This window comes from Podarcis melisellensis, assembly GCF_964234715.1.
Source record: "Podarcis melisellensis genome assembly, chromosome: 10".
Lineage (NCBI taxonomy): Eukaryota > Metazoa > Chordata > Lepidosauria > Squamata > Lacertidae > Podarcis > Podarcis melisellensis.
The window spans coordinates 52,269,060-52,283,717 of NC_138542.1; the positions used below are offsets into that span (position 1 = coordinate 52,269,060).

Genomic DNA, 14,658 nt, shown 5'->3' on the forward strand with positions numbered 1-14,658 from the left:
GACCCTCTGAATTTTAGACTAGAAGTCTTCAAGATATGATATTACATCCACAGGGAACCTGCTTAAGATCCTTATCCACCCTGTTCAGTACAGGTGTCTCACAGGTTCTGTTCCCGGGTACCACACATATACATGAAATCCCATATAGTGAGGAGACCATCTAAAAAGCCTGTAAACACCTTCTGGAAACCCTTGAAAAACACCAGCAGTACTTACCAGACTGGCATGAATGGTGGAAACGGTGGCTCTGTTTTCTTCATCACTGGAGGATGATGTGGAAATGAGGAGGGGGTAGACTCATACCCTGAAGTGGCTGTAACTCAGAGGTAGACCACTAGCCATTTACCCACTGTTTTTGCCCTTTTTGAAGTTTAGTTCAAATTATTTCTTGGTGCCGCACATGAGTCAAATGCATGTAAGTGGGGAGACACCTGTATTCTTCTTTTTATAGCACTGCTTTCCAGTAGCAGAAAGTTTCGCCGGAATTCTTCTCCGAAATCAGAGGCATTAGTCACTTAATAGCAGACACAACGTACAGTATTTTACAATTTATTTATTGCAATTATATATCCTACACTTCTTTCAAGGAGTACAGGGTTCTTCATTCCTCTTTTTAAGCTTCCCAACAGCTCTTAAGAGCTAGCAAAGTCACAATGCCATTCAGTAAGCTTCATAATTGGGTGGGATCTGAACAGAAGAGGAAGTAGTATTTCTCTTGCTAAGCTTTGGATTTACTGTGCAGTCTTGCAAATAGAATGCTAGCGTTCACATTTTCAGTAGCCTTCCTCAGTCATTTGTGACCTCAAGAGAGAATCAGTTCTCAGTTCATATAAATGTCCCACTCTAAATCCAGCCCTTACCTATGGCTGTTAAGAGAGTCAATCCTTACATTCACTTCTGAACGTATTAGGATACTTAGTGGGGTACTTCTACCCTTATGTCGCTTCTCTACAGTTAAAGAGGTTCTGCACTTGCTGTTGCTCAGCAATTGCTTTAACCGTAGGGAAAACTCTTAATTAAAAGTTTACTCCTAGATTTAGCCTGTATTGCTGCCTCCTGAGCATGGGTTGCAAAGGGAGAAGGCACCAGTGTCCTATCTCTGTGACCCCAATGTCTGTTTCTGTAGTGTAGAGGTCTTAATTGCCAATTTTCTTGCATTCTCTATTTACTTTTATAACAAAATAGTGCTTCTTGGAAGAAGGAAGATCAATTAAAGCCCACTTCCATGGAAACTGACAGTGAGGCAATCAGACTAATAATTCACTGATCCAACAGGAAGTAATCAAATCACCAGAACCTGCCAAAAAAAAAGTTAAATAAAAGGACAATAAGCCCTCAGTAACTCTTTGCCTGGACAGAATGGTGCTGGAATTAGAAGCCACTTTTTGCAATGAAATGTATCTGAATAAACTTTTTTAAAAGCAGAAAATTCTTATGAAGGGCAAATTTCAGTCAAGCAAAGAGCAAATTTCAGTCAAGAGCACAATTTCAGTCAAGCAAAGTCAGCAATCCCATGTTCACTATTATGCATTATTTTGTTTTTAAAATGTATAGCTAACTATATCTGCAGCATATGATAAGGAGCACTCCTTTCCCTATGAAAATTATGAGTTAAAAGCGGAACAGTAGAAAACCCTGAAGAACAACTGGATGTCAGGAAAGCAGGAACTGTACAATATAATAGTAAAACAGCGTTGAAAGAAACCGAACTGCCTTCAGCAACTTTGCTGAGAATTTACCATAGTCTTCAAACGTCCCTCCCTAAAGCCAGGCAATTCTTGGCATTTCCTTCTATCTTCACATTGCTTCAGCTGAAAAGCTGCTTATTTTATCTCCACATTCAGGCATCAGATCTCATCCTGGGGACCACTGCTCACCAGTTGTTGTTCATCAGAAACCTGAAAAAACAACCTACAATTTATATGTTGTAGTTATATATGAATTTAATGCTAATTTACAAAGCAATTCACTATATAAAATACAAAAAAGAAGAATGGGTTACAATAACAGTATTCATTTTTGGCATACTACTGACATCCTGTAAAATTAGTACAACAAAGCATTTGTTTATGAATGTCATTTTCACCTCGTGATTTCTCCAAAGATCTTGGAGTGGCATACATTGCTTTCCAGCTCACAACAATCTTCTGAGGTAGGATTAGGCAAAGATAGTGTTTGGTTATCCAGTGAATGGGGACTGGCTGTGCAGTAGTATCTCATTTATGCAAAACTCAATTCCAGCTGAAAAAAAGCCCTGCTTCTGGAGGGTCTCAGATTGGGAAAGTCTCTGTCTGGTGTTCCCAGAGAGAAGTGGAATCCCTGCTTCACATATTTCCTTGTCTGAGCAAGCCCTTCATTCAGCTAAGACTTGCAGGTGTGCATACAGAGACACTGATGTAGCAAGAGACATTAAAAATAAATCATTGGTAAATTGACATAGCTCCTGTCGTCACCAAAACTGGTGCTGCAATGTATTACATGCTCTCGCTTTTTTAGAAGAAGCTCAAGTGCATAGTTCTGCTGATATCTTATCAAAATGAAAATGAAAACTTACAGAAAATGGATCATAAGAAGAGTCTGGTGCTGAAGTTGTGGAGCTTTCATAGTTAGGGTTTGAGATGTTTGAAGACGGTGCTCTGTCCAGTGTGGTTACATCAATATCTTCCTTTTGCTGTTTTAAATAAGTAAGTGAACAAGTTTGTTTCACAGATAAACTGAGGAATTCAGAAGTCATAGGATATTTTTACAAGTGTTTCTAGCAAACGTTCATAATGTTCATAACAATGGCTTGCCTATAATGTCTGAACCAGGCCAAGGTGGTAACAAAATGAAGATGCTCAAATTCTGTTCATAATTGGAAATAGCGGAAGCACTCTGCTTTTGTGTCTTCCTTTTCTGAAAATAGTTACATTAAAGGGAAGCAAACTAGTCATGATTCTTTTTCATAATCAAAGGTACAGCATTTACAGCAATTGTGTTTAGGCAGGGGACAATTTCTACATTTTCAATTGCCACTAATTAAAAACTTGTGTCAAAATTCAGGAGAAGGCGGTAGCTATGAAGGTCAACTTACATTTGCATTGGTTTCTTACCTTGAAATATGGGAAACGAACTGTTCCCTGCTTAAATCTGAAGTATGAATATCCGATTAGAGCAATGATTCCTATGACCAGGAGGACTGCAAAGAATATTCCAATTCCGGGATGTAGAGAGGCCTAAGTGAAGACAGCAAAGGAAAACCAATGGAAGCCTGATAAGAAGCTGCTTCTGGCACTAAGGTAAATCTCCCTGTTACTGGATGCTACATGCTGTTTAAGTAATCTTGTTATGTCTAAAGTATTGGAATATGGATAATCCTGTCAGTTGTAAAGAACACACGAGCATGTATTGCAGTACTTCAGAGTTTCCCAAATTTATTGTGGCATACGTTTTTATAAGCTAGAGCCCACCTTGTCAGATTCAATAAATAGTATCCTCAATTGGTGTGTTTATGCCTTTTGAGGTGGGCAACCTTCCTCCCTCTCCCAAGGCCACCTGAGGCAATGGGCTGGTACTTGGGGGACTGCATTATCAGAGGGTACAGCCAACGTGCTTAAGTTTAACGAATGCATGAAGGGGTCAAGAGCGTAGTAAGCTGTCCTGCTTCACAAAGGATGAGGAATTGCTCTGTGAATGATACGACGGCCAGCCAAAGTGCAGTGGAAATCCATATTCTGCTGCAAATTACCCAGGTGAGTTGCAGGGTGTGGGACCATTTCCCGAGATACATCTGGGAGAGAAACCATTACGTGTACCAAATAAAGTGAGTGCACTTTTGTAGCAGGCTCCCTGCTGAAGCTACAGACATCTGTATGCACTCTTATCAAAGCTTATATCTGTTTCCAAAGAAGACGTGGAACTATTTGTTCAGTTTTCCAGTTGACCAGCAAGTGAGTTAACAAAAGAGACCAGTTGCACAAGACTTACATGGGGCACAGGAGGAGCCTTCAGAGGTGCTGTGATGACATGGATGACCCCATTGGAAGCAACGATGTCCCATTCAAGGATAGCTTGCCCAGCCACATACCGTTTTTCCACCTAAAAAGAAAAAGCAAACCAAATGGCAACTTGACAAATACTTGTCTGACCTTTCTAAGTTTCTTCAAAACACAGCTGGGGCTTATTTCTTAGTGCTTAGATCCTTCTCATATGACCCCGCTCATGGCTGAAGAACTCAGCCCCTTATTTTAGTGTGTTATTGGACATCAGCCCAAGGAAACCTCAATTCTTCTCTGGTGAGAGTTACTGGAAGCAGCTGGCTGGAGGAGGTGGAATCTAGCCTCTCTTAACAGGGAATTTGCTTCAGCTACATTTTAGTTTTAGGCAGATATAATCTCTTGCTGAACTAATGCCACATTCTTTCCATCTCATTGGGTAACTTTACTTGCTCAATCCTGATATGGTATGTTTGTTATTATAATATGACAGCTATGGTACTTATAAGTTAGTAGATTGTAATTACCAAGTTTCCTAGGAATGTGTGTTAACCTTTGGCTCCCTTCGTGTCTACCCAACACTAGATACTACCGAAGACTGAAGCCACCACCTTTTGATTGATTTCATATACAGTGGTACCTCTGGTTATGAACTTAATTCGTTCCGAAGGTCCGTTCTTAACCTGAAACCATTCTTAACCTGAGGTACCGCTTTAGCTAATGGGGCCTCCTGTGCCACCGGCATGTGATTTCTGTTCTCATCCTGAGGTAAAGTTCTTAACCTGAGGTACTACTTCCGGGTTAGCGGAGTCTGTAACCCGAAGTGTTTGTAACCTAAGGTACCACTGTATATTTCCAGGCAAAACAATATATCTGAAATAATATTCTGATTGTAATCAATGTATTGCTAAAAGTATGGGTCATATCCAGTACTGTCCATGCACAAGCAGCATCTGCTTCTGTGCTTACGGCAGGGTCATCCCACTCTTCAAAACCGCTCTCCCAAAATCTGGCCTGGAGGCATTTCACCCTATGGCATGGATTTCTTAGTAGCCAAGGAAGTATTCTTTTGTTCAGCCTACATGTTGTGCATCCGTAACCTGGTTCACACATAACAAGGAGATTTGCATGTAGTAGGGTCTGGAAATGACCCCTGACCTACAACCCACCTACTTGTGAATCATTAGCCAATCCTGGCCGTTGTAGTTCCCTGTTTATGATACTCAGCAGTGCTTTATTCACATCATCCTCTCCACTCAGATCACAACAGGCTGAGTTATTCATGCAGGAATGAAAAACTCAGCCTGTTTTGATTTGAGAGGGGAGGATGATGTGAATAAAGCACTATATTCCAGGTGGAAGGAGGAGGACTGCAGCACTTCTGTACCTCACGGAGTTCCAGCCCTTGGGAAAATATTAATTGTAAGTTTGGCAGGAATCACTTCTGTGATTGAGACAAGGCTTTGAAATGTGATTTTTTTTAAAAAAAAACATAACCAAGCAGAATTTATGGATTTCCCCCCCTGATGTTTTCCTGGAACATTGTATTTTTATGAAAATGCAGTTTATTAATATTTAAGTACATTAATTTATTATGTAATTAAATATACTGCTTACAGCCAAAATAGGCTTCTAGGAAGGGTTACAAGGTATAAAAACCAGTTGTTTAAACATTAAAATATAAACATGCATAATTAAAACATGCCACAGAACAATTCCATTAAAACAACACGGTAAAGGAAATGTATGAACCAGACATGCTCCTATGAAAACACACACACACACACACACACACACACACACACACACACACACACGTACGAAGCACTCACCTCTTTAGCCGCAGAAATCTGGCCTCCAGTGTGTGTAATTAACAGTTTTTCCCCTATTCTGGTTTGAAGGGTACTTCCATTGGTCAAATCTTCATAATAGAACGTGCCAGTGTTGGATAAATGATATTCAATGTCTCTTCCGGAAAGTGTCTGAAGGCAGCAACCCAACATATAGTAATATCAATTAACAGAAACACTAAATGGATTTTCTAGAACTTGCTCAATTCACATGACATGACCCAGCTTTTAAACATTAAAGAGTTGTTTGATGCCAAGACATTCCATAGAATACAATTGCGTCAAAATGCAAACAAACAAAACAAAAATAACTTGCTACTATTCTTAAACGAGAACCATCATCACCTAGTCCACAGATGAAGAAGCTGTCGTCCTCTAGATGTTGTTGGACTCCCATCATCCTTAACAACTGATCATGTTGGCTGGGACTGATGGGAGTTTGGAGTCCAGCTGTGTCTGGAGGGCCACAGGTTTATCATCCCTGCCTTAGCCTAAAGAAAATAGAAGCCTACCTTGGAATGCCTATTACAGTGGTTCCTCACATTAAGTACTTAATTCGTTCCGGAGGTCCGTACTTAACCTGAAACTGTACTTAACCTGAAGCACCACTTTAGCTAATGGGGCCTCCTGCTGCTGCTGTGCCACCGCCACATGGTTTCTGTTCTCATCCTGAAGCAAAGTTCTTAACCTGAAGCACTATTTCTTGGTTAGTGGAGTCTGTAACCTGAAGTGTATGTAACCTGAAGCGTATGTAACCTGAGGTACCACTGTATTTAAAACTAGGAAAATGGCCACCATGGAAAATCCTGGCCCATTCCATCATTCTCATGGGTGATGTGTGCAGCAAGGAATGGGTTTTTGTTCACAGAGACATTTTCAATTCAACTTTGTTTTTATATAGTACATAGCAGAGCAATTACACAAAGTCTTCAGAGTTAACCAGAGTGACATTCATGCTTTAGATAATTTGCTATTGACTCAGGATAATATATGTAGATACAGATATATCACTCTGTCAGTTTGCTATGTGTTTTAATAATGGCAGCCAAAAACGTAGTTGCTTTTTCTGTAATGTAAGACCTGGTATCTGCTAACAGAAAACCAACATAAAAAGCAAAAGACTTGCATGGGTAAAAATGTAAATAATGCATTTTTAAAAATGGATCAGATTTTCTATTTCCTCCGACCCTCACAGATATTTATGTTCTGCAGCAGGAATTCCTGTCCTATGGTCCATCGATAGACCTAGTGCAGGGGTATCCAAATTTTTTCAAAGAGGGCCAGATTTGATGAAGTGAACATGCGTGAGGGCCGACCAAAGTTGCTGAGCTTTTTTTTAGGAGGATTGAAGTTGTTGAGTTTTTTTTTTTGGGGGGGGGGAGATTTTTCACCAAAGTTGCACAGCTTTTTAAAGAAATTTGATGCCGGACTTTGGACATGCCTAATCTAGAGGAAGGGCATTAAATCTGGTAAGTGAAAAGGCTTGCCTAAATCTTACCACCATGCAACTTAATAAACAAGGTGCTGGAAATGAGAAATGAAGAATATGGTTTTTGTTGTTTGGAGAGAAACATTTCCTAGCGGGGGCCAATCTAGATCGAAAAATCTTTAGCTCTAAAACAACCTAGTACAGGGGTCGCCACTGCAGTTCCCTCCAGAGATAACTGGACTCCAACTCCCATCAGTCCCAGCTAGCGTGGCCAGTGATCAGGGATGATGGGAGCTGTAGCCCAAGAGCAGGCTTCCTCAACTTCGGCCCTCCAGATGTTTTGAGACTACAATTCCCATCATCCCTGACCACTGGTCCTGCTAGCTAGGGATGATGGGAGTTGTAGTACCAAAACAGCTGGAGGGCGGAGTTTGAGGAAACCTCCCCAAGAGCATGGGGGGGGGATATCATGTTGGCTACCCCTGCTCTAAAGTAATGATTCTTTCATTAGAAATGGTGAGGTCTTGAAGAGAGAGCACACATAAGGACTTATAGGTTAGCAAGGAGTGAGTCTTTATACAGAGAGGTGTATTGCACCCCTGTGCAAGAGGTCTGACTATTTAGGGATGGAGGACACAAAACTATCCATAAGTGCAGTACAAGTTTTCCCCATAGGAGTGAATGGCAGCCATTCACTTCTAGGTTGTAGGACTTGCTGTCAGTTGAAAGAGGCACTTTCTTGGATCAGCATATGTTGGCATTTTAACTCCCAGAGCTGGCATATAATAACAGTAGAATTAAGTCATTTACCTCATTTTCCTTCAGCCCGTCATTGCCTGGTACAAACAGTGTTGCGTCAGTGGATAAATTTGTGATGTATTTCAGGAACTCTTGGCCTTGCTTTGATGTGTTTGAGTAAGTCAGTATTCTCTGTGAAGGGACAGAATTTATTCTGGTGAGACGAAATCCTCAAACATAATATAGTTTTATGAAGAATTTTATTGAGATGAAAGAAGAAAGCAAAAGTACTAATTCGAGTAATGTAACTCACAAAGCAAATGGAACTTTCTTTTTTGTAATATGAGTTTGGCAAACAGATGCAAATGATCCTACAATATAGCATTGCAAACAATTGCTTCTTGACCTTAATTGCCAAAGGATCACATCTGATAGCCATAACATTTTACATTTTATTCATTGTCTGCTTATAGCCTATTTAATGTTCCTCTTTAAGCTAATATGATTTACTAAAAACAGAAGTGTAACAGGAATAAAGATGTTGGTTCATTTTTGAAATTTTGAGGCACATTTTATTTAATTTCAGTTTTTGGGGTGAGGTGGTCTGTTTCTGTTACTTACTGAGACGAAGTTTGTAAATTTTGACAAAGAAGTGATGACTTGAAGCAGATTCCCACTACATGTAAATCCATCACCCACATAACCAATTTTACAGGTGCAGTTGACATCTATAAAACATAAAACAACACAATTTTAGACAGCAAGCAGAGATGAGGCTTCCATATCTAGAGAACTATCTAAAATTGGGAAAAAAGGAAGTGGATATCTATCTATCTATATCTATCTATCGGATCCCTATCCATCCCACTACACAATATTTGCATGCAATTCTGCCTTATACATTCATTTTTACAAGCAGTTGTTGGTAAAAAAATAATGTATATTTGTACATTATTAGGATTAATACATGCACGTTTCTTTGCATGTTCCCCTAACATATACATTTTAGTATGCGTTTTATGGTTGGAGAACTGCATCGCCAAATTTGGATAGGTGTGTTTTGGTTCCTGTATGGCTTCAGAAAGTGCAGATTAGGTAAATTTGCATTAAAATGTAAACCAAACTAATTTTGCCCCCCCCATCAGCTACTAGTGGCAATGTAGACAATTAGGGAATCCTTCTTCATGATGCCTCACCCCCAAGAACCTCCTCATTGTCTGTAGACATTATTCGGACCCCAATTTGAATGCCAGAGCAGACAATATGAATATGTCAAATTGTAGAAAACCACGAAGTCTCGCTCCCCCCCCCCCCCCCGCCGCACCACTATCTGCAGTGTTAAAAACCAGGGCTCAGCAACCTTTTTCAGCCTTGGGCCAGTCCACTGTCCTTCAGACCATGTGGTGGGCCAGACTATATTTTGAAGAAAAAAAGAGAACAAATTCCTATGCCCCACAAATAACTCAGAGATGCATTTTAAATAAAAGGACGCATTCTACTCATGTAAAAACACGCTGATTTCCGGACCATCTGTGGGCCGGATTGAGAAGGCGATTGGGCCGGATCCGGCCCCCAGGCCTTAGTTTGCCTACCCCTGGTTAAAAACTTTCCACAGTACCTCAGAAATGGCTTTGTGTCTGCTGCCAAGTTAATATACAATGACAATATGATCTTATTAGTAGTTCTGGAAATGAACTATATTTCTGGCAAACAACATTAGGCAAAGGCACTTTTTTTTTTTTACCTTTGACTCTGTAACAGTAGACATCCCATGTTTCACTCATGTTGACTTTGTACCCGTAGTCGATAATCCCAACAACTCCTCCACCACATTGGGGGGCAGAGAAGGCAGTCGGATAGGCTACTCTTCCATTCGCTAGCCAGCCAGCATTACACAGATGATACTTTGCCTGCCGTTAGCATATAACCATGAAACAAAGGAAAATGGGAAATGGTGTTAACCTAATGCTACGATGGGCTTTAGGCAATGTGTGGCTTGTAGGAGCGGACACCACCCACTGTCAAAGCCCAATGAAGCCTTGCTTTGAAGGCTGTGACTTAAGCATTGGACTTTTTCCTGGTTCTATCTCACATGGCCCAGTCACATGACTGGGCATTCCATTGCCAAGAAGCTTAAGACTGGGTGGGCTTTAAACATTTCCGTGCTGGGACAAAACTGCAACTGGTGCCCTCGAGTTAACACCGGGGGGCAACCCTAGCAAAGTAGCCGGCATTGTATCACAGCGCTGGTCGATGCCTCTTGCTCCAGATTTGGAACTGTAGTGCTGTGTAAGGAAACTTGCCACCTGGGACAGAGATCTCTGGCCTTTCCTAGAATCATATGCACGTTCTTTCAGCCTGAGTTGGGAAAGAGAGGTAACAGGGAGAGATTTGCATGCAGTCTGAGAGGCAGGCTTGCTATACTATGCCTCATTTGCCAAGCGAAAGGTCCCATGGCAATTAGAACGGCACACACTCGTGACCAGTCTCTGTGCATCAGTACAGGTGTTTGCACACTTCCAGCTAAGACTTACTGCATTCCAAAAGGCTCAAGGACCTCATTCACTTACAAGTTCTGTCAAAACAGGCTCATGCATTCCTTTGTGCAGGATACTACAATGGTACCTCGGTTCTTGAACGTAATCCATTCCAGAAGCCTGTTCGGCTTCCGAAATGTTCAGAAACTGAGGCGCGGCATCCCATTGGTTGCAAGAGCTTCTTGCACTCAGCGGAAGCTGCGTCGCATGTTTGGGTTCTGAAAAATGTTCGAAAACAGAAGCATTTACTTTTGGTTTTTCAGTGTTCGAGAACCAAAATGTAACGTACGACAACAGAGGTGTTTGGGAACCAAGGTACCACTGTACTGACCCAGTTCTGATCTGGACTGGTAAAAATACAGTGTGTTTATTATAGCACTGACTTGCATATGCACAGGACTCATGTTTGTTATTTGAATAAAGAAGCCAAAATACGAAAGGGAGTTTTTTGTGTGAACCAGCCTCTGGTGCTTTTTTTTAAAACAGGTTGCAGCAACAGTCAATATTGTACTTATTTGAATGTTTTCCTACGTACTTCTTTTTCTTCAAAAGAAACTAGATGTATTCCTGATGGCACTTGTCCTTTACAACTTATTCTCCTGGCAGCTAAGTCTCTCTGTTCAGTTCAAGCATATGTTAGTTATCTGCCTTGCCTGCAAGTGGAAATAAGCATTGTTACCTGTTGCGCATAGACAAGCTGAGTGTAAGTAGCCATTGTTGCTCCTTCGTCTGCACAGGTCTTATTTGCTGTGTCATAAGTCATTTTATACCGACCCTTTGGAGAACGTACATGAAAAACTCCGACAGTAGTATCTGCAAGGAAGAATGGAGCAAACCCCAAAATCAATCCTTTCCATTATGCAGTTTTCTATCCCACATTTCCATTTCACAGTGTATCCTGAATATATAGGGTTTGGTTTTCTAGACGTCTTGTGGATAATTATATCTTGGATCATGAACTGGCCCCTCATGGTCCTACCAAAGATGCTTTCAAGTAGCAATAAGATTGAGTGCTTCAAAGACACACCCCTCCTTTGTCAACTCAATCTATTGTAAGTCAGGCAAAGAATACTGATTGTATGCAATAAATCGCTCAAAACATAGTCAAAACAAAAACATAACATGTAGCTTTTTATATTTAAAATACAGTAATGTAGTCCAATAACATCTGTGGAACCAAAGCTGATCTAGAGATGTCTTCTCTCAGCTGGTACCTTCCAGCTGGACTGGAACTCTCACCATTGGCCATGCTGCCTGATGGGAATTGCAGACTAACAGTTGTATGAAGGACCATAGTTCCCTTCCTCTGGTCTAGAGAAAAGCACATTCACCAATACTACAGAAACTGAACATCTATAACAGGGGTCAGCAACCTAAGGCCCATGGGCCAGAAGCAGCCCACGGAGGTTGTTTGACTGGCCCCCGAGCCGCCCCCGAATGAAGCTGCCAGCTTGCGTGCTGCACTAAAACAGCACAGCGCGGCATGGGGACTCGCTTCCGCAGCACCGAAAATTGCGTCTGCGCAGACACAGAAAATTGTGGGGGGATCTCCGCAGAACCAATCCGTCCCAGGCAAGATAAACTTTGCTGACCCCTGATCTATAATGTAGCAAATTTCCCATTTAAGTTGCTTTGGGTAGCTATCGCAGGATTTAAAAGAATTATAGGACTATGTAAGTCTAGGCCCCTGAGAGTCATGGAACAGTCTTAATTTTTTAAATTCACAATCACTATAATTGTGTGCCTGCTTGTGGTGCACTGACCTTGGAAATGGAGATCGGCACAGTTGGCATCAGCATGGCATTGCCCGTTATCTTGCAAACATCTGTCTACCGGTAGCTGTTTCACCTCACAATCAATTCCATCGCCAATGTAGTTATCTTTGCATTGACACTTGCGCTTATCCTAGGAGAGAAATTTGCAATGAAACTGCATAAACATTGAAAGCTGCCTTACAAGAGTCAGACCACTGCGTCCATCTAAATCAGTATTGCCTACACTGACTGGCATCAGCTCTCCAGGGTTTCCGGCAGAGGACATTCCCAGCCCTACTTGGAGATGCCACTGGGGACTGAACTGGAGACTGCATGCAAGGCAGATACTCTACCACTGAGCTATAGCCTTCCCCCCTAGATTGTAAACACTTCAGCATGGATATTATGGCATACTGTCCATTCAAGAAGAAGGGGAGTATGTGTGTGTAAGATTCTTTGTATCTACCACTGTTTTTGAGCATCTCGGAAGCTGAATGTTTCAGTTTTCAAACGCCGAAAACCCAGAAGTAATTGCTTCTGTTTTCAAACGCGCCTCGGAAGTTGAACAGCTTCCACTGCATATTTCTCAATTTTCTCAATGAAATTTGCAGACCACCCTTTGTGCCTCGGTTTTCAAACGTTTCGAAAGTCGAACGGTCTTCCGGAACAGATTGCGTTGAAAACCAAAGTTCCACTGTAACAGTGCAGGAGGAAAACTGACTAATGTTTTGCAAACTGTATTAAGTCCCCTCAGCAGCTGGAACCGAACATGATATTTTCAGACCAACCATGCAGTTCTTTTTCAGGGTAAAAATACTTATAGTGCTGCCACCAGAAGGCAGATCTTTGGGGCAGAATAGGCAGGAGGGCCCTCCAACACAGGAAGGCAGGCTCACACACTGCCATCTAAAAAGCACTGGCTCCATAAGACCATTCAGTCCAAATCTAAAACTACCTAATTGCACTACTGCAGACTTAAAGGCACATCCGCAGAATTTTCATTTCATGCACACACTGTTTCTATCTCCCCTTCCCCCGGTCTAGAGCACAGGGAAATGCTGGCCGTGGTTTATTGCATGTTATGATTATTTTATGTTTACCTTATTTTTCACTCTATAAGACGCACCTGACCATAAGAAGCACCTAGTTTTTGGAGGAGGAAAACAAGAAAAAACAATCTGAATCCCAGAAGCCAGAACAGCAAGAGGGATTGCTGGGCAGCAATCCCTCTTGCTGTTCTGGCTTCAGCGATAGCCGTGCAGCCTGCATTCGCTCCATAAGACGCACACACATTTCCCTTTACTTTTTATGAGGGAAAAAGTGTGTCTTATAGAGCGAAAAATACGGTACATTCTGTAAGCTACTTTGCAGGCCCAATGGGCTAAAATGTGGTTTATAATCTGCAGTATGTATGACTGACCAGAATAGCTAGGAGGGTGGGGAGGGATACACTTAGCTTTTCCTGGGACACTTCCAAAGTTTTGTTAGGGGCTAAGAGAACACAATTGCAAATGTGGGCAAATGATGCTATCTGAACAGTTCCCTTAATACCAGTGAGAGAAACAGCCTCTCGGACAGGGTTTTGGAATCTGTGGCATTCCAGATGTTGTTTCACCCCCGTCATCCTCAGACAGCATGGTCAACAGTGATGGGAGTCCAGCAACGTTTGGAAGGTCATACATTGCCTAGGACAAGGTGAAAGACACAACACTTACAGGTCCCGTCTTGGTGCAAATAGCATGTTCATGGCAACCACCATTAAACCCATCAGTGCAAGGGTCGATAGCCATGCAGGTGTGCCCGTCCCCTTTGTATCCTCTCTGACATGTGCAATTGACTTGCACACCAGTTTGTACACATTCTGCATTCTTATGGCAGCCACCGTTGGTTTTCTTACAAAGATCCTCAGCTGCAAAGCAAAAAACACAGATAGATGATAGATAGATGATAGATAGATAGATAGATAGCTCTTGAATATGGAAGTTCTACGCTATCATTGTAAGTTACTGATAGAGCAGTCCTCCAGGCATTATTCTATTCCTTTATATTGATGAAGTGAGATTTTTTGGCCCCCCAAAGAATGAGAAAATACAGAGTATTTCTGGCAGTACCTGAATGTTAGGATACCTCGGGCCTACAATCGTGACACCAAATGCCTGGATTTACCCTTGGGAGAAGCAAATGTTCAGTCTGTCCTCTACGTTGGGGTAGATCTATGCCCCTAGTGTGCTCTTCCCCTGCTCTTACTGGACCAGCTATGGAATGGGAAGAACTTTAGTGAGCAGATGCCTCTCTAAAAGTCAAAGGCTAGGAAGGAAAGGACAGAGCTAAAACGAACCGCTAAACCTGGCTCAATTTGTTGAGTTAAATACCACA

The 14,658-nt window shown here is 41.7% G+C and overlaps 1 protein-coding gene across 1 annotated transcript in view; it reads right to left on the reverse strand.

Moving 5' to 3' along the window:
- Nucleotides 1–1,490: 1,490 nt before the first annotated feature.
- Nucleotides 1,491–14,658, reverse strand: part of STAB2 (stabilin 2) — an 81,816-nt gene continuing 68,648 nt past the window's right edge. The window contains exons 59-69 of the mRNA XM_081928144.1: nt 13,998–14,191; nt 12,292–12,433; nt 11,208–11,341; nt 9,736–9,901; nt 8,613–8,719; nt 8,064–8,183; nt 5,807–5,956; nt 3,967–4,077; nt 3,093–3,215; nt 2,555–2,671; nt 1,491–1,898 (exon numbers count right to left, since the gene is read on the reverse strand). Coding sequence (XP_081784270.1) covers nt 1,848–1,898; nt 2,555–2,671; nt 3,093–3,215; nt 3,967–4,077; nt 5,807–5,956; nt 8,064–8,183; nt 8,613–8,719; nt 9,736–9,901; nt 11,208–11,341; nt 12,292–12,433; nt 13,998–14,191 — 1,415 coding nt within the window. The 3' untranslated portion in view covers nt 1,491–1,847. The remainder of the gene's footprint in view (nt 1,899–2,554; nt 2,672–3,092; nt 3,216–3,966; nt 4,078–5,806; nt 5,957–8,063; nt 8,184–8,612; nt 8,720–9,735; nt 9,902–11,207; nt 11,342–12,291; nt 12,434–13,997; nt 14,192–14,658) is intronic.